General features: G+C 46.1%; 2 protein-coding genes across 34 annotated transcripts in view; one reads left to right on the top strand and one right to left on the bottom strand.

The window, feature by feature from the left end:
* LZIC (leucine zipper and CTNNBIP1 domain containing) overlaps window positions 1-17,669 on the bottom strand; it is a 119,238-nt gene extending 101,569 nt beyond the window's left edge. For 3 of the 11 annotated variants that reach the window (XR_013408345.1, XR_013408343.1, XR_013408344.1), the window contains exons 1-7: window positions 17,618-17,669; window positions 16,889-17,048; window positions 11,024-11,132; window positions 9,668-9,803; window positions 7,816-7,914; window positions 4,595-4,690; window positions 2,972-3,444 (exon numbers count right to left, since the gene is read on the bottom strand). Coding sequence is in view for 4 of the 11 variants with exons in the window: in XM_077975180.1 (XP_077831306.1) it covers window positions 3,259-3,444; window positions 4,595-4,690; window positions 7,816-7,914; window positions 9,668-9,803; window positions 11,024-11,132; window positions 16,946-17,000 (681 nt within the window). In the remaining 7 variants the exon portion in view is untranslated. Of the gene's footprint in view, window positions 1-60; window positions 1,700-2,417; window positions 2,482-2,936; window positions 3,445-4,594; window positions 4,691-7,815; window positions 7,915-9,667; window positions 9,804-11,023; window positions 11,133-16,888; window positions 17,052-17,617 lie in introns of those variants that run through there. The other 8 variants (XR_013408346.1, XR_013408347.1, XR_013408334.1 and 5 more) reach the window with 8 other exon arrangements.
* A 49-nt stretch (window positions 17,670-17,718) lies between these two features.
* The window catches only part of NMNAT1 (nicotinamide nucleotide adenylyltransferase 1), a 46,798-nt gene continuing 45,279 nt past the window's right edge, over window positions 17,719-19,237 (top strand). For 15 of the 23 annotated variants that reach the window (XM_077975165.1, XM_077975156.1, XM_077975127.1 and 12 more), the window contains exon 1: window positions 17,719-17,784. The gene's annotated coding sequence lies outside the window, so the exon portion shown is untranslated. Of the gene's footprint in view, window positions 18,195-19,237 lie in introns of all 23 variants that reach the window. The other 8 variants (XM_077975143.1, XM_077975147.1, XM_015149162.3 and 5 more) reach the window with 1 other exon arrangement.

Here is a 19,237-nt window from a genome sequence, read left to right as displayed (position 1 = left end):
GGCTGAGGAAGGAGAATCTCTTGAACCTGGGAGGCAGAGGTTGAGATTGAACCATTGCACTCCAGCCTGGACAGTAAGAGTGAAACTCTGTCTCAAAAAAACAAACCAAAAAAAAAAAAAAAAAAAGAAAAGAAAATATTACGCTAAGTGAAAGAAGCCAGATACATAAAAAGGTCACATATCATATACTTCCATTTATATGAAATATCCAGAATAGGTAAATCCATAGAGACAGGGGGCAGATTAGTGGCTATTGTTAGCAGTCAGAGAAGAAGGGCATGGGAAGTAACTGCCTAATAGGTATAGGGCCTCCTTTGGGGGTGATAAGAATGTTCTGGAACTAGAGAGCAGTGATGGTTGCACACCACTGTAAATGTTCTGCCAGTGAATGGTACACTTTAAAATGGTGAATTTTATGATATATGAATTTCACCTCTTTTAAGTTCCAAATAAGGCATCATTGTAGCAGAGGTCTTCTAATCTGTCTGGTTGGCAAAGCACCTAGTATTTTACAGTACAGAAGAAGCTTTAAAAATGCTTTTAATTTGTATAAAGTGCAAAGAAAAAGAATTCTGAGAAGCACATGAAATAATATAAAATGGCCAGAGCCTAAGAAATAAGCTAATATACATGCATATGGACACATCTACATATTTGAGCATACGCAGAGACATGTAAATACTCAGGAGAGAAATTTGCTTTTCCTCATAACTTATTTTGTGTTTCTCCAAAACCTGAAGAGTAGGTAACAGCTGACAGTTACCCGCCTCTGAGTGTGACAAGAGGTCACACAGAGGGAGGGCCTCTAGCTGCCATTTCCTATTGCTTCCCTGGTGAAACAACGCAGGCGGCTGAGTCACTTTAGGAGACGCTCAACAGGGCTCCCATTGTTTCAACCTCAAAATTCCGAGATACAACGGGCCCCATTCATACAGACAGCTTACAGGCTGGGGATGGTCCCTCAGTGTGCAGTCAACTTTTTATTGGGACACTGAATTTTCAAAAACACTGACTTGCACAAATAGTGTTAATTATTATTTTTTAAATGGTACAGAAATAAAATTCAACAGACACTAAACTGGGAGTCAGGACACCTGAGTCTTACCCTTAGCTCTCTGATGCAACTTTAAGCAAGTCGCGTGCTCTTTCTGGACCTCAGTTTCCTTGTTTGTAAAAACAAATGATTTCCTAAGATCACTCAGAACTCTAAAATTCTCTGAACACTTATGAAGTCTATTGAGCTTGCTTCACTGTTCACTCCAATGAGTGGGGGTAAGTTATAAGCAGAAAAATATCATTACTTCACATCTTTTCATTCACTATCGACACTTAAAAACGAACAGTCTTAATAAAAACCAAGTCCACTTTCTGTTTTCTCTCTTAAACAGACAAATCATAACAGAGTCCAGTGAGTCCCTCTGTTGCAAGAAGTTCAGGATCACTCAAGCAAGTAACCCCACACAACGCACAATGATAAAGAGCATAAACACAAGCCATAAGTATATTTTTATGTCGCTTTTTCTTAGATTATTGATGCATTTCCAGAATCTCTTCATTTCTTTGCAATAACTGAAAACCCCCAGAAGAAAGACACCATTTACAGTAAGAATGTGATCAATGTTATAAGCTTCTGCACCATGTCATTTTTTTGTTTTTTCAACCTCAAAACTTGCCAGAGCAAGGATTTTGTCTCCAGAGCCTAAGAAAAAAGACACATAATAAACAAAAAGATTATTTCAAGTGCAGATACAATTCCTGGTAAAGTGGGGGGAAAAATCTATCATATAGATATTAAAACAGAAAATATAATTAGACTCCATTATCAGTGTATTAACTCCTACATGTTCCTTCCCTCTGCACAAACAATCCAGCTACAAAAGCAGACTTATTAGTTATAAATCCTTATTCTAGCTGTGAAATATAATATGTAAAATTTAGTTTATTTTTTATTTTTTGAGATGGAGTTTCACTCTTGTCACCCAGGCTGGAGTGCAGCGGTACAATTTTGGCTCACTGCAACCTCCACCGCCTAGGTTCAAGCAGTTATCCTTGCTACAGCCTCCTGAGTAGCTAGGATTACAGGTGCACGCCACCATGCCCAGCCCATTTTTGTATTTTCACCCTGCTGGCCAGGCTGGTCTCGAACTCCTGACCTCAGGTGATCTGCCCACCTCAGCCTCCCAAAGTGCTGGGATTACAGGCTTGAGCCACTGTGCCTAGCTATACAATTTTATTTAAAAAAATTTTTGTGAAAAAAAAAAAAAGAAAAAACATTTTTCAGCAGGAGACAGGTCTTGCTCTATCACCCAGGCTAGAGTGCAATGGCATGATCTTGGCTCACTGCAGCCTTAAACGTCTGGGCTCAAGTGATCCTACTGCCTCAGCTTCTCAAGTAGCTAAAACTCTAGGTACCTAGCTATTTTTTTTCCTTTTTATTTATTTATTTTTTTTTGGAAATGGTGTCTTGCTCTGCTGCCCAGGCTGGAGTGCAGTGGCACGATCTCAGCTCACTGTAACCTCCGCCTCCCGGGTTCAAGCAATTCTCCTGCCTCAGCCTCCCAAGTAGCTGGGATTACAGGCGTGCACCACTATGCCCTGCTAATTTTTGTATTTTTAGTAGAGACGGGGTTTCACCATGTTGGTCAGACTGATCTTGAACTCCTGACCTCATGATCCACCTACCTCGGCCTCCCAAAGTGCTGGGATTACAGGCATGAGCCACCACACCCAGCCTTTTTTTTTTTTTTTTTTTTTTTGAGACGGAGTCTCGCTCTGTTGCCCAGACTGGAGTGCAGTGGCCGGATCTCAGCTCACTGCAAGCTCCGCCTCCCGGGTTCACGCCATTCTCCTGCCTCAGCCTCCCGAGTAGCTGGGACTACAGGCGCCCGCCACCTCGCCCGGCTAGTTTTTTGTATTTTTTAGTAGAGACGGGGTTTCACCGGGTTAGCCAGGATGGTCTCGATCTCCTGACCTTACGATCCGCCCGTCTTGGCTCCCAAAGTGCTGGGATTACAGGCTTGAGCCACCGCGCCCGGCCTCGGTCTTTTTTAAATTTTGAAGACAAAGGGTCTTACCATGTTGCCCAGGCTGGTCTAGAACTCCTGGCCTCAAGCATATAATTTTAGTTTACTGTTATAGTTACATCTACCTGACAAGTATTTTAAAAACATTAGGCTGCATTAATTTATTTTTAATACTGGGGAATAAAACCAATACAATGGATTTATAAAGAAAACAATTCTGGTTTCACTCTTAAACTCAAGAAAAGGTTATTATGTTATTTCGACCACACTCTCCATCAGTTTGTATGTAATATATGACAGTAGTATATGACCAGCTTTCAGAAATATGAGGGCACTCACCAAGGTCTGTAGAGACTTTCTCAAACTGGCTGAGTATAGCACCTGCATTTGCTGACAAGAAGGCCTCATCATCTGCAGTCAGCTAAACAAAATGAAACAAAGTCCAGTTGAGTGGGTAAATGTTACAGGTGGTTCTAGAAACCAGGTAAGAATGTCTTAGGAGGCTGGGCACAGTGGCTCATGCCTGTAATCCCTGCACTTTGGGGGCAGAGGCGGGTGGACCACCTGAGGTCAAGAGTTCAAGATCAGCCTGGCTAACGTGATGAAAACCCGTTTCTTTTTTTTTTTTTTTTTTTGAGACGGAGTCTTGCTGTGTCGCCCAGGCTGGAGTGCAGTGGCCGGATCTCAGCTCTCTGCAAGCTCCGCCTCCCGGGTTTTTACGCCATTCTCCTGCCTCAGCCTCCCGAGTAGCTGGGACTACAGGCGCCCGCCACCTCGCCCGGCTAGTTTTTTGTATTTTTTTTAGTAGAGACGGGGTTTCACCGTGTTAGCCAGGATGGTCTCGAACTCCTGACCTCGTGATCCGCCCGTCTCGGCCTCCCAAAGTGCTGGGATTACAGGCTTGAGCCACCGCGCCCGGCCGAAAACCCGTTTCTATTAAAAACACAAAAAATTAGCTGGGTGTGGTGGCGCGTGCCTGTAATCCCAGCTACTCAGGAGGCTGAGGCAGTAGAATCGCTTGAACCTGGGAGGCAGAGGTTGTAGTGAGCAGAGATCGAGCCACTGCACTCCAGCCTGGGCAACAAGAGCAAAATTCCGTCTCAAAGAAAAAAAAAAAAAGTTGAGTAGGGGCTGGGTGCGGTGGCTCACACCTGCAGTCCCAGAACTTTGGGAGGCCAATGTAATCCCAGCATTTTGGGAGGCCGAGGGAGGTGGATCACCTGAGGTCAGGAGTTGAAGACCAGCCTGGCCAACATGGTGAAACCCTGTCTCTACTAAAAATACAAAAATTAGCCGGGTGTGGTGGCGGGCACCTGTAATACAAGCTACTCAGGAGGCTGAGGCAGGATAATTGCTTGAACCCGGGAGGCGGAGGCTGCAGTGAGCTGAGATTGTGCCACTGCACTCCAGCCTGGGCAATAAGAGCGAAACTCTTGTCTCAGAGAGTTAAAAAAAAAAAAAAAAAAAAAAAAAAGAATGTCTTAGGACCACAAACTAGACCACAGATCAAGATGCTCTGTACCAAATACTTCATACTTTTTCTTTATACCTAATATATTAAATACTGGTACCTTCTCTCCAAGTTTCCTGAGAGCTGTTAGTATCTCCACTTTCTGTTGAGTGTACAGGTCTCTTTCCAGCTTTCCTACCATCAGATCTCTATCCATCTAAAACATGAATGCAAGGCATATGTCACTTAAGTGAACAACATTCCGTATACAATATATAGCTTTTCAGGCTGGGCGCTGTGGCTTACGCCTGTAATCCCAGAGCTTTGGGAGGCTGAGGCAGGTGGATCACGAGGTCAGGAGACTGAGACCATCCTGGCTAACACAGTGAAACCCTGTCTCTACTAAAAATACAAAAAAAATTAGCTGGGCGTGGTAGCAGGCACCTGTAGTCCCAGGTACTCGGGAGGCTAAGGCAGCAGGAGAATGGTGTGAACTCAGGAGGCGGAGCTTGCAGTGAGCTGAGATCCCACCACTGCACTCCAGCCTGGGTGACAAAGCAAGACTCCATCTCAAAAAAAGGAAAAAAAAAAAAAATATATATATATATAGAGAGAGAGAGAGAACTTTTCAGACGTACTTCTTTTTTTTTTTTTTTTTGAGACGGAGTCTTGCTGAGTCGCCCAGGCTGGAGCGCAGTGGCTGGATCTCAGCTCACTGCAAGCTCTGCCTCCCGGGTTTACGCCATTCTCCTGCCTCAGCCTCCTGAGTAGCTGGGACTACAGGCGCCTGGCACCTTGCCCGGCTAGTTTTTTGTATTTTTTAGTAGAGATGGGGTTTCACCGTGTTAGCCAGGACGGTCTTGATCTCCTGATCTCGTGATCCGCCCGTCTTGGCCTCCCAAAGTGCTGGGATTACAGGCTTGAGCCACCGCGCCCGGCCTCAGACGTACTTCTTAAAAAAAAAAATTCTCGGCCTGGCGAGGTGGCTCACACCTATAATCCCAGCACTTTGGGAGGCCAAGGTCAGCGGATCATGAGGTCAAGAGATTGAGACCATTCTGGCCAACATGGTGAAATCTTGTCTCTATTAAAAGTACAAAAACGGCCGGGCGCGGTGGCTCAAGCCTGTAATCCCAGCACTTTGGGAGGCCGAGACGGGTGGATCACAAGGTCAACAGATCGAGACCATCCTGGCTAACACGGTGAAACCCCGTCTCTACTAAAAAAATACAAAAAAATTAGCCGGGCCAGGTGGCGGGCGCCTGTAGTCCCACCTACTCGGGAGGCTGAGGCAGGAGAATGGCGTGAACCCGGGAGGCGGAGCTTGCAGTGAGCTGAGATCCGGCCACTGCACTCCTGCCCGGGCGACAGAGTGAGATTCCATCTCAAAAAAAAAAAAAAAAGTACAAAAACTAGCTGGGCATAGTGGCGCTCACCTGTAGTCCCACTTACTCGGGAGGCTGAGGCAGGAGAATTGCTTGAACCCAGGAGGCGGAGGCTGCAGTGAGCCGAGATCGTGCCACTGCACTCCAGCCTGGCAACAGAGCAAGACTCCATCTCAGGAAAAAAAAAAAAAAAAAAAAAAAATCCTCTAGCTGATTAATATTATAAAGAACTACAGAAATAACCCAAGGCAAATATGATAGAAATGTTAAATGCAGTTCTAGTAAATTATCTAGTAAAATATCACCACTTCCACCAGAAACACTAATAGCATGTACTATACATTGGGCGTATTCAAAATACTTTTATGCATATTACTTCATTTAATCCTCATAACTACCATAAGAGGTAGAAACTATCGTCACCTTTTTACAGACAGAGAAACCTAGGCACAAAGGGGATGAATAAAATAACTTGTCCAGGGTGGGCACAATGGCTCATGCCTGTAATCCCACCACTTTAGAAGGCTGAGGTGGGTGGATTGCTTGAGCTCAGGAGTTCGAGACCATCCTGGCCAACATGGTGAAACCCTGCCTCTATGAAAAATACAAAAATTAGTTGGTGTGGTGGTGTGTGCCTATGGTCCCAGCTACTTGAGGGGCTGTGATGGGAGACGCTTGAGTCCAGGAGACAGAGGCTGCAGTGAGCCAAGACTACACTACTACACTGAGCCTGGGTGACAAAGTAAGACACTGCCTTAAAAAAAAAAAAAAAAAAAAAAAGCCTTAAAACATACACACACACACACACACACACACACACACACAAAAGGCTAGGCGCAGTGGCTCACATCTATAATTCCAACACTTTGGGAGGCTGAGGTGGGCAGATCACTTGAGGTCAGGAGTTCAAGACCAGCCTGGACAACATGTGAAACCCCATTTCTACTAAAAATACAAAAATTAGCTGGGCATGGTGGCACGCACCTGTAATCCCAGCTACTTGGGAGGTTGAGGCAGGAGACTCACTTGAACCCAGAGGCAGAGGTTGTACTGAACCGAGATTGCACCACTGCACTCCAGCCTGGGCAATAGAACAAGACCCCATCTCAAGAAAAAAAACCAACAAAAAACAAACCCATAAAAAACTTGTCACATACCTCAGTAGTGAAGCAGGGATTCAAATCCAGCCAGTCTGACCAAAATCCATGCTCTGAATCACTATGCTACTGAATTGCCCATAGTTACAGATAACTTGGTAACTTTTTTGTTTTTTGAGACGGAGTCTCTCTGTCGCCCAGGCTGGAGTGCAGCGGCGCAATCTCGGCTCACTGCAAGCTCCGCCTCCCGGGTTCACGCCATTCTCCTGCCTCAGCCTCCCGAGTAGCTGGGACTACAGGCACCCACCACCACGCCCGGCTAATTTTTTGTATTTTTAGTAGAGACGGGGTTTCACCGTGTTAGCCAGGATGGTCTCAATCTCCTGACCTCGTGATCCACCCACCTCGGCCTCCCAAAGTGCTGGGATTACAGGCGTGAGCCACCGTGCCTGGCCACTTGGTAACTCTTAATTACATCCAAGCCTATAAAGAGACTTCTGGAAGTATCAGATTTACAAAGATACTTGAAATTCTTAGATGAGATAGGCCACACATGCATACAAGCAATGCTGCTAATTAATTCTCAATGTGATTTTAAGTTAGAGCTCTAGAAGTAGATGGTAAAACATTAAAGGTGGAGTCCAGGTAGAAGTGGTCAGTGGCAATTTAAACTGCCATATATTGTTTAAAGCTCTACATTCATTATCAACTGTAATTGCTCAAAGTACTAATTTTGTCAGAAAATTGTTAGTTGTGGCTCTAAAATCACCTGGCCAATTTTTAAGCCATAGGGTATCATAATGAATTGGCTTAGGAAATGAAAAACACACAGCAATCAAATCAATTTAAAGAAATTTTACCTCTGCTAACCTTGTCCGAAGCTGACCTGGTTGTTTCTTTGCAAACAATCTGATGACCTCTGGGGTTTTAAAGGCCTGGCTGATAGCTGCCTGAATAGCCTAGAAACAGAAGAAGGCAAAAACTAACCAAAACAGTCCAACAAATCAGATATTGCAATAACTAATTGATGGATCTTTTTTTTTTTTTTTGAGACGGAGTCTCGCTGTGTCACCCAGGCTGGAGTGCAGTGGCTGGATCTCGGCTCACTGCAAGCTCCGCCTCCCGGGTTTACGCCATTCTCCTGCCTCAGCCTCCGAGTAGCTGGGACTACAGGCGCCCGCCACCACGCCCGGCTAGTTTTTTGTATTTTTAGTAGAGACGGGGTTTCACCATGTTAGCCAGGATGGTCTCGATCTCCTGACCTCGTGATCCGCCCACCTCGGCCTCCCAAAGTGCTGGGATTACAGGGTTGAGCCACCGCGCCCGGCCTAATTGATGGATCTTTAATCTTTATCAAGGTTTACTGGTTCCTGTCATAGAAGCAATTACATAACTAAATGAAGATCTGGAAGGATATGTTGTTTATGCATAAGCAGACACTCATCTAGAAGTTACACCTTGGGAGGCCAAGGCAGGAGGATTGCTTGAGCCCATGAGTTTGACACCAGCCTTGGAAATGCAGCAAGACCCCATCTCTAAAAAAAAATTAAAGGCTGGGTGCAGTGGCACACACTCGTAATCCCAGCACTTTGGGAGCCCGAGACAGACGGATCACCTGAGGTTGGGAGTTCAAGACCAGCCTGACCAACATGGAGAAACTCCATATCCACTAAAAATACAAAATCAGCTAGGTGTGGTGGCACATGCCTATAATCCCAGCTACTCAGGAGGCTGAGGAAGGAGAATCACTTGAACCCGGGAGGTGGAGGTTGTGGTGAGCCGAGATTGCAACATTGCACTCCAGCCTGGGCAACAAGAGTGAGACTCCATCTCAAAAAAAAGAAAAAAGAAAAAAAAAAAAAAAGCCAGGTACGGCTGTGCATGCCTGTGGTCCCAGCTACCTGGGAGTCTGAGGGGTGAATAGCACCCCTGCACTCCAGCCTGGGTGACCCTGTCTCTAAAAAAAAAAAAAAAAAAAGAAGTTACACCTAGAATATGCAAAACATAAAACATGGTATATTTTCTATCAGAAATATACTTACTTTAATTATTACTATTATTTTTTATTTAGAGATAGGGGTCTCACTATGTTGCCCAGGCTGGTCCTGAACTCCTGGGCTCAAAGCAGTCCTCCTGCATCATGCCTCAGCCTCTGGAGTACCTGGGATTATAAGCAGGCACCACCACACCCAGCTTGAAATATATTTATAAAAAAGCTGGGTATGGTAGTTCATGCCCATAATCTTTGGGAGGCTGAGGCAGGAGGATCACTTGAGCCCTGAAGAACAAGGCTGTAGTGAGCCATGATTGTGTCACTGCACTCCAGCCTGGGTGACACAGAGAGACCCTCTCTAAAAAAAAAAAGAACCAGCAGGGCATGGTGGCTCATGCCTGTAATCCGAGCACTTTGGGAGGCCGAGGTGGGAGGATCACTTGAGGTCAGGAGTTCAAAAACCAGCCTGGCCAACATGGTGAAACCCCGTCTCTACTAAAAATACAAAAATTAGCTGGGTGTGGAGGCGGGTGCCCATAATCCCAGCTACTCTGGAGGCTGAGTGAGGAGAATTGCTTGAACCTGGGAGGCAGACGCTGCAGTGAGCCGAGGCTGCCCCACTGCACTCTAGCCTGGGCGACAGAGAAAGAATGCATCTCCAACAAAAACAAAAACCAGAAAACAAAGTCCGTCCTCTGTCACCTATATGTTATACTTACCAGCTGCATTCCACTTAGTTCATCTACCAAGGTCATATTTCCAGACATAATTTTCTTCAGTGAATCATTAAATTCACTTAGTTGCTCCAGAGTTTCCTTTTTGGTTTCTTCATATTCATCTGTATCGAGTTCCTCTCTGAAGTAGGTGAACATCATGATATGGAAAAATACAGAGTTCCAAGTGAAAAATGCAATCTTAGTACTTGTACATTAGAGAAAGGCTGAAGGGAAATATCAAAATGCTAACGGTGAATGTGTTCACATAGCAGTTCAAAATGCAGGAAAATATTGCATTTTCCTGCAATATGGTGACTTTGATAAACATTTTTCTTTTACCAAATTGAAGCATACTTAAGAAGCCACATAAGGCCAGGTGCTAGCTCACACCTGTAATCCTAGCACTTTGGAAGGCTGAGGTGGGTGGATCACCTGAGGTCAGGAGTTCGAGGCCAGCCTGGCCAACATGGTAAAACCCCACCTCTACTAAAAATACAAAAATTAGCTGGTGGGGGGTGGCGGCGCATTCCTGTAATCCCAGCTACTCGGGAGGCTGAGGCAGGAGAATCGCTTGAACCAGGAGGCGGAAGTTGCAGTGATCTGAGATCTCGCCACTGCACTCCAGCCTGGGCAACACAGCAAGACTCTCTCTCTCAAAAAAAAAAGCCGCAATGAACTGTTGTGGTCCTTTGTGCAGGTAAGGCTGAAACTACATGCCAGAAATTCATGTAGTACCTTCTTGGCCTGACAGTAGGCAGGATTGATTTAAATACTAAAGACAGGCCGGGCGCGGTGGCTCAAGCCTGTAATCCCAGCACTTTGGGAGGCCAAGGTGGGTGGATCACGAGGTCAGCAGATCGAGACCATCCTGGCTAACATGGTGAAACCCCGTCTCTACTAAAAATACAAAAAAAAAAAAACTAGCCGGGCGAGGTGGCGGGCGCCTGTAGTCCCAGCTACTCGGGAGGCTGAGGCAGGAGAATGGTGTGAACCCGGGAGGCGGAGCTTGCAGTGAGCTGAGATCCGGCCACTGCACTCTAGCCTGGGCGACAGAGCGAGACTCCTTCTCAAAAAAAAAAAAAAAAAAAAAAAAAAAATACTAAAGACAGAGTAGGTGTTGTTTCTACTTCAAGGAGGTTAAGTATTTTGCTTAAGTTCACGTGCACTTAGTAGTTAACTGAATGACTGTCATTTCCCAGCCTATATGACTCCAAAGCCTGCAATGAGTTTACTTCTCTAACAGACAGTGTGAAGAACACTACAGGGGAAATGCAGAATCACACATGGGCCTGCATCCATGGAGCTAGCTGCAGAAAAAAAGCCAGTTTCCAGCGTAACAACATACAATTAAACTCTTACCTGCATTCCTCCAGATCTTGTAATTGCTGCATGAGTCTATCCAACTGTTCTTCTAAATTCTGCTTTAATTTGCTTGTCTCTGTCTTTCCTCTGGAAGCCATTTGAATCTCTATGTGAAACAATAAACCCACATACCATATGAAATTAACACACCAGTGCAAGCTTTTTAAGTTTTATTTTTTGTAAAGACAGAGTGTGGCTATTTTGTCTAGGCTGGTCTCAAACTCCTGGGCTGAAGTGACCCTCCTATAGGTATAAGCCAGCACACCCAGTCGCCAGTGTAATTAAAAATAGGCAGCTGCAGCTGGGCGCTGGTGGCTCAGGCCTGTAATCCCAGCACTTTGGGAGGCCAAGGTGGGTGGATCATGAGGTCAGGAGATAGAGACCATCCTGGCTAACACGGTGAAAACCCGTCTCTACTAAAAAAACAAAAAAGGCTGGATGCAGTGGCTCACGCCTGTAATCCCAGCACTTTTGGAGGCCAAGGCAGGTGGATCACCTGAGATCAGGACTTCAAGACCAGCCTGACCAACATGGTGAAACCCCATCTCTAAAGAAAAAAAAAAAATTAGCTGGGCATGGTGGCACATGCCTGTAGTCCCAGCTGCTTGGGAGGCTGAGGCAGGAGAATCGTTTGAACCTGGGAGGCAGAGATTGCAGTGAGCAGAGATCATGCCACTACACTCCAGCCTGGGCGACAGAATGAGACTACATCTCAGAAAAAAAAAAAAAGGCAGCTGGGTGTAGTGGCTCATGCATGTCTGTAACCTCAGCACTCTGGGAGCCTGAGGCAGGAGTAGGAGGACTGCTTGAGCTCAGGAGCTCGCGACCAGCCTGGCCAATATAGTAAGACTTCATCTCTACAAAGAATAGAAAATCTGGCCGGGCGCGGTGGCTCACGCCTGTAATCCCAGCACTTTGGGAGGCCGAGACGGGCGGATCACGAGGTCAGGAGATCGAGACCATCCTGGCTAACACGGTGAAACCCCGTCTCTACTAAAAAAAATACAAAAAACTAGCCGGGCGAGGTGGCGGGCGCCTGTAGTCCCAGCTACTCGGGAGGCTGAGGCAGGAGAATGGCGTGAACCCGGGAGGCGGAGCTTGCAGTGAGCTGAGATCCGGCCACTGCACTCCAGCCTGGGCGAGAGAGCGAGACTCCGTCTCAAAAAAAAAAAAAAAAAAAAAAAAAAAAGAATAGAAAATCTTAGCTAGGCGTGGTGGCGGATGCCTTTAGTCCCAGCTCCTCAGGAGGCTTAGGTCTTAGGTGGGAGGATTGCTTGAGCCCAGGAATCTGAGGTTGCAGTAAGCCATGATCTTACCACTGTACTCTGGCCTGGTTGACAGAGCGAGACCCTGACTCAAAAAAAAAAAAAAAAAAAAGAAAGGTTATACTCTTTCTTAGCTACAGGTGTATGAAAGATAGTTATACAAAGAAAATCTTACTTTAGATATAAAAGTTTAAACTCATATAGTAATAACATCCCACAAAAATGCCTGAAAATCTTCTTTATGTGATTTGACACATTAATTCGAAGTCTTCATTACTGGTCTATCTTACTCTAAACAAATTTGATAAATGGAAATACAGATATATAAAGAAGTAGATCAAATGTGGCTTTGCTTTATAAAATGAATCACCATAGCCCAAAACACTCCTGATATTATCTTATTGGTCTTATGTATATTTACCTAATTACTTGTGAGCATGAACATCCTTTTTTTATTTTTAGTTTTTTTGAGATAGGGTCTCACTCTGTCGCCCAGGCTGGAGCACAGTGGCACAATCACAGCTCACTATAGCCTCAACCTCTCGAGCTCAAGCCATCTTCCCACCTCTGCCTCCTGAGTAGCTGGAACCACAGGTACACACCACCACACCTGGCTAATTTATTTTTTTTGTGGAGATGGGGTCTCCCTATGTTGCCCAAGCTGGTCTTGAACTGGACTCAAGGGATGCGCCCACCTCAGCCTCCCGAATGCTGGGATTAGAGGTGTAGGTCCCCAAGCCTAGCTGATGAACATCTTTTAATATGAATTTCTTCTTTGGAAATGTGACCATCTTTCTGCTGGGTTATCTTTCTCTTACTGATTTATAACATGGATACGAAGCCTGTGGCTTTTCTGAGACAGGGTCTTGCTCTGTCACCCAGGCTGGAGTGCAGTGGCATGATCACGGCTCACTACAGCTTTGACCTCCTAAGATCAAGCAATGAAGCCTTTGTAATTGCAAATATTATTTCGTCTCCTGACTAAATTTTATTTATTTTTTTTGTCATGGCAAATTATTATTTTTTAATAGACAAATCTATCTTCTCCTTTAAACCTTCTTTGCTTTGTGTCCCATGAAGGCAGGCCCTAACCATCTCATGATTTCTACATCTTTATGTTCAAGACTTTTACAATTTTTTTTCTAGCTGCAGAAAAAAGCCACCTGCAATTTTTTGTTACGCTTTGAAGTAGGAGTCTAACTTTCCTTTCAAAAACACCCTTTACTAATCAGTCTTTTATTTATTGATTCAGGGCAATTTGGTCTACAATAAAGGTGGCATACTGATTAATAAATAAAAGACTGACAAGTAAAGGGTGTTAGGGCAATTGGATAATCATTGATAATTTTCTGTTCCTAAGAAATCACTTCTTTTATTTTTTTAGACTGAGTCTCACTCTGTTGCCCAGGCTGGAGTGTGGTGACGCAATTTTGGCTCACTGCAACCTCCACCTCCTGGATTTAAGCAATTCTCCTGCCTCAGCCTCTCGAGTAGCTGGGACTACAGGTGCGTGCCACCACGTCCGGCTAATTTTTTGTATTTTTAGTAGAAATGTGGTTTTGCCATATTGGCCAGGTCGGTCTCGAACTCCCGACCTCAAGTGATCCAGTCGTCTCAGCCTCCCAAAGTGCTGGGATTACAGGCATGAGGCACTCCACCTGGCTCTTTTTTTTTTTGGATAGCGTATCACTCTCTCGCCTAGGCTGGAGTGCAGTGGTGCGATCTCAGCTCACCGTAACCTCTGCATCCTGGGCTCAAGTGATTCTCCTGCCTCAGCCTCCTGAGTAGCTAGCATTACAGGTGTGCCACCATACCACCCACACCTGCCTTTCTTTTTTTTGGTAGTTTTAGTAGACACAGGTTTCACCATGTTGGCCGGGCTGGTCTCAAACTCCTGGCCTCACGTAATCTGTCTGCCTTGACCTCTCAAAGTGCTGGGATTACAGACATGAGCCACTGTGTCCAGATCTAAGTCAACACTTCTTGTTATTTACATTATTATGGCTTTATCACTGGTGTATCTTGATAACTGATAATGACTTGCCTTTATTGTTTTCTCCTCCCCAAAATTCTTGGCTATTCTTGTACACTTTCTCTTCTAGATGAATTTAAGAATCAGTTTGTCAAGTTTCATTAAATATCCTATTGACTGGGGCCAGCCATGGTGTCTCACACCTGTAATTCCAGCACTTTGGGAGGCTGAGGCGGGCAGATCACTTGAGGCCAGGAGTTACCAATCAGCCTGGCCAATGCAGTGAAACCCCATCTCTACAATAAATTAAAAAATTAGCTAGGCATGCTGGTGTGTGCTTGTAGTCCCACTACTCGGCAGGCTGAGGTGGGAGAATCATCTAAGCCTGGGAAGCGGAGGTTGCAGTAAGCTGAGACTGTGACACTGCACTCCAGCCTAGGTGACAGGGCAAGATTCCGTCTCAAAAAAACAGAAAACAAAAAACAAAAAAAAACCCCACAGAACTTTCCAGGCAACTTATTAAAGCATGTGTTTTTTTGTTTTTTTTTTTTTTTGGGACGGAGTCTCGCTCTGTGTTGCCCAGGCTGGAGTCCTGTGGCGCTATCTCGGCTCACTGCAAGCTCCACCTCCTGGGTTCACGCCATTCTCCTGCCTCAGCCTCCCGAGTAGCTTGGACTACAGGCACCCGCCACCACGCCTGGCTAATTTTTTGTATTTTTAGTAGAGACGGGGTTTCACCATGTTAGCCAGGATGGTCTCTATCTCCTGACCTCATGATCAGCCAGCCTCGGCCTCCCAAAGTGCTGGGATCACAGGCGGGAGCCACCGCGCCTGGCATTAAAGCATGTTTTGTTTTCCTACACATAATGAAATCATTACCAGATGATTTGACATGTGTACTTCAATGGAGAGGATTCTTACAATATATTCAAAATAAAATATAATGACAAAAAAATTACTGCCTAATCCATTAAAATTGGCATGTCATCTATGATCATCAATGATATGCAAATATAAACAAACATTATACCCAGAAGTGTAATTTATTATAGCTACATTTCATGTATAATGGTTTAGTGCATTTTTCCTGGAAATTATTCATTTTAATTTTTCTCTTAAGTCTGTGGAATTTTCCACTAAAAGTTGAGGCAGACCCAAGATGTAACTGACAATGTCTTTTCAGAGTTAGTTTCCTACAGTCTAACCACACTGGATGACTTGCTGTTTCAAAAATGTCATGCACTCTTTTGAGCTTGCATTTTTTTTTTCTACCTATGAAGCCCAGTTCATTCATTCTTCAGTCTAGTTCAAGTGTCACCTTCTCTACAAGGCCTTCCTTGATTTCCTCCCAATCACTAGGTTGTGAATTATTTGAGTAGGGATTTTACCTTTTCTTTTTTCTTTTTTTTTTTTTGTTTTGAGATGGCACCTCACTCTGTCACCTAGGCTGGATTGCAGTGGTGTGATCTCGGCTCACTGCAGTCTCTGCCTCCTGGGTTCAAGCGATTCTCCTGCCTCGGCCTCCCGAGTAGCTGGGAATGTAGATGCCCACCACCACGCTCAGCTAATTTTTGTACTTTTAGTAGAGATAAGGTTTCACCATGTTGGCCAGGCTGGTCTCAAACTCCTAACCTCAGGAGATCCGCCCGCCTCAGCCTCCCAAAGTGCTGGGATTACGGGTATCAGCCACTGCGTCCGGCCTTTACCTTTTCTTTATACACCAGCATCCAGCACAGTCTTGGGCAGACAAAAAGTGCTGAATAAATAACTGGTGGATGAATAATGAGAATTGATTGCTTCTTCTTTAGCATTCAAATCTTTTTATTGGGCCGAGCGCAGTGGCTCACGCCTGTAATCCTAGCACTTTGGGAGGCTGAGGCAGGCGGATCTCAAAGTCAGGAGATTGAGACCATTCTGGCTAACACAGTGAAACCCTGTCTCTACTAAAAATACAAAAAATTAGCCGGCTGTGGTGGCGGGCGCCTGTAGTCCCAGCTACTCGGGAGGCTGAGACAGGAGAATGGTGTGAACCTGGGAGGCGGAGCTTGCAGTGAGCAGAAATGGTGCCACTGCACTCCACTGGGCGACAGAGCAAGACTGCGGTCTCACAAAAAAAAAAAAAATCCTTTAAAAAAAATTTTTTTTTTGAGGCATCGTCTCGCTCTGTCACCCAGGCTAGAGTGCAGTGGCGTGATCTTGGCTCACTGCAACCTCTGCCTCCCGGGTTCAAGCGATTCTCCTGCCTTGGCCTCCCGAGTAGCTGGGATTACAGGTGCCTGCCACCACGCTCAGCTAATTTTTGTACTGACTAAACTCTGGAGAACAGAATATGAGTCTGATTCCTCTCTTAGATTTCTCAGTACCTGATACAGAATAGAACGTCGATAGTTTGGTCACGTATATAAACGCTCAACATAGTTTAAGGAGCTAAAGCTATTCTGAATACATTTCAGTAAAAATGGGTGCATTTTAAAAGCCTTATCTGGTGCTACTTTGAGATTTATCCCCGAAAGATTAACTCGTTGGCGCCACCTAGTAGTCACTAAAGGTGTGCACTTTTACGAAACTACAGAAACCGCTCTCAGACACTACAATCTGGAGTGGAGGGCACTCATTCTTGCTCACCTGTCTCTTAGTACTCTGATCTCTGCACAGTGCTGACCGGTCTCAAATTGCACAAACCTCCAGTTCTTGACGTTCCGAGTGTCATAAACTTGAGGAAAATGAAATTATTCATCAGGACTACAAAAGGCTCAAAGTTCAAACCACCTGGGGGTGGAGATGGCTGGAAAAAAGGAAACCATTAACAAGTAATTGTATTTGCTATATATAAACTTGCCCTAAGGCAGTCCAGATAACTTCCACTTGAGCAGCCTGAGACATCACGGGCGGGGGCAGTTTCTCCCTCGACTGCGTCTACCGCAGCCTTTCTGAGGTTTTTCCTAGCGAGGCCGAGAGGATCTTGGAGGAAAAACCCGCATCCGGATACGCCTTGAGGGAAGGCGTCAAACCCACAGGCATGGAAAAGGTAAGGACGGAGAGCACGCCTCTTCCTGGCTGAAAGTGAGGAGCGTTTGGCCCAGAACCAGCCGGACTGGGTGAAGAATCAGCTCCGGCCACCGCAGCAGATCCCACCCCACGCGGGAACTTGAAGTCCGACACGTAGGTCCCGCGGCGGCCGGGCTCCACCAGGCCCCGGTTACCACCAGAGGTAGCCGTAAACCCACGGTCCCCAAAAATCTTTCCGGCTCTCCCTGACGAAAACTGGGACAACCTCCTTAGGCCCCCGGGATCCCCCCTGTGCCACCTGCCCGCCCGCCAGTCCCAGAGTTTAGGGCCAGGGGCCCCGCCTACCTGAGGGCCCTGGCCTGGAGGACCGCGCCGGAGGATCACTTCCGCCGCACGCACGCACTTCCGGCCCCCTGGAACCAATGAGAGTGCGACCCAGATGTTCCACTTGCTGGCGTCCGGGCCGCGGGTGATCTACGGTAGCACTCGGGCCGGCGGACAGTGAGGGCGCGGTAAGCTCCCTGCAAGGAGCCCCTGAGAAGCTGGTCCTTTTTTGTCCTAGATATAGGGGCGTCCAAGATGGTGGAGTCTTTAGGGTCGAATATGATCCGAGGCAGGCTCATATTCAGGTTTGGGGCAAGAAGCATTAATTGACCCTTAATTTTTTCGGTGGAACGGAAAACTTTGGTAAAATAGCTTCTGACCTTCGGAACAGATGTATTCACCTTGGAGAGGAAAAATCTCTTTCTAGAAGAGTCTTGAGGTCTAGCACCTTTAGACTTAACGGGGGACGGCTGGGCGTCAGAGGAAGAAATCATTCCGAATGACTTCCCTTTCTTCCTAAATCCTTCTTTCCAAATCTGTAAAAGACTACATCTATTTTGCTGGAGGTGGTTTGACACTCATGCTCCTTGAGAAGGAGGTAATGAACTGTTGGGCAGCTCTTAAAAAGTTACCCTTGGCCGGGCGCGGTGTCTCACGCTTGTAATCCCAGCACTTTGGGAGGCCGAAGCAGGCGGATCACGAGGTCAGGACTTTGAGCCCAGTCTGGCCAACATAGTGAAACCCCGTCTCTACTAAAAATACAAAAAATTAGCCGTACGCGGTAGCAGGAGCCTGTAATCCCAGCTACTGCGGGGGCTGAGGCAGGAGAATGGCTTGAACCCTGGAGGCGGAGGTTGCAGTGAGCCGAGATCGCGCCGTTGCACTCCAGCAGGGGTGACAGTGCGAGACTCCGTCTCAAAAAAACATAAATAAAAAAGGTTACCCTTGGCTGTCGCAGTGGCTCACACCTGTAAACCCAGCACTTTGAGAGGCCGAGGTGAGAGGATCATTTGAGCCCAGCCTGGGTAACATAGCGAGACCCCCATAACAAAAAATCAAAAATAAAGTTACCCAGAAACTAGTTGGAACCATTTAATGATGTTCTCAGTCCATCTTCCTGAAGTAGTCCACAGAACAACGTCAGTGTTCATGGTAGAATTGTTCGATAGGGACAGTCTTTTTTTTTTTTTTTTGAGATGGAGTCTGGCTCTGTCGCCCAGGCTGGAGTGCAGTGGCCAGACCTCGGCTCACTGCAAGCTCAGCCTCCCAGGCTTATGCCATTCTCCTGCCTCAGCCTCCCGAGTAGCTGGGACTACCGGTGCCCGCCACCTCGCCCGGCTAGTTTTTTGTGTTTTTTAGTAGAGACGGGGTTTCACCGTGTTAGCTAGGATGGTCTCGATCTCCTGACCTTGTGATCCGCCCGTCTCGGCCTCCCAAAGTGCTGGGATTACAGGCTTGAGCCCCCGCGCCCGGCCCTTTTTTTTTTTTTTTTTTTTAAGTAACAATCTCTTGTTAAAAGACAAGAGCTGTGTTGCCCAGGCTGGAGTGCAGTGGTGTGATCATAGCTCACTGCACCCTTGAACTCCCGGGCTCAAGCGATCCTCCGGCCTTGGCCCCTCAAAGTGTTGTGGTGATTGGCAC

Source organism: Macaca mulatta, chromosome 1, assembly GCF_049350105.2.
Source record: "Macaca mulatta isolate MMU2019108-1 chromosome 1, T2T-MMU8v2.0, whole genome shotgun sequence".
Taxonomy (NCBI): domain Eukaryota; kingdom Metazoa; phylum Chordata; class Mammalia; order Primates; family Cercopithecidae; genus Macaca; species Macaca mulatta.
This window is presented reverse-complemented; position numbering and strand designations above follow the sequence as displayed.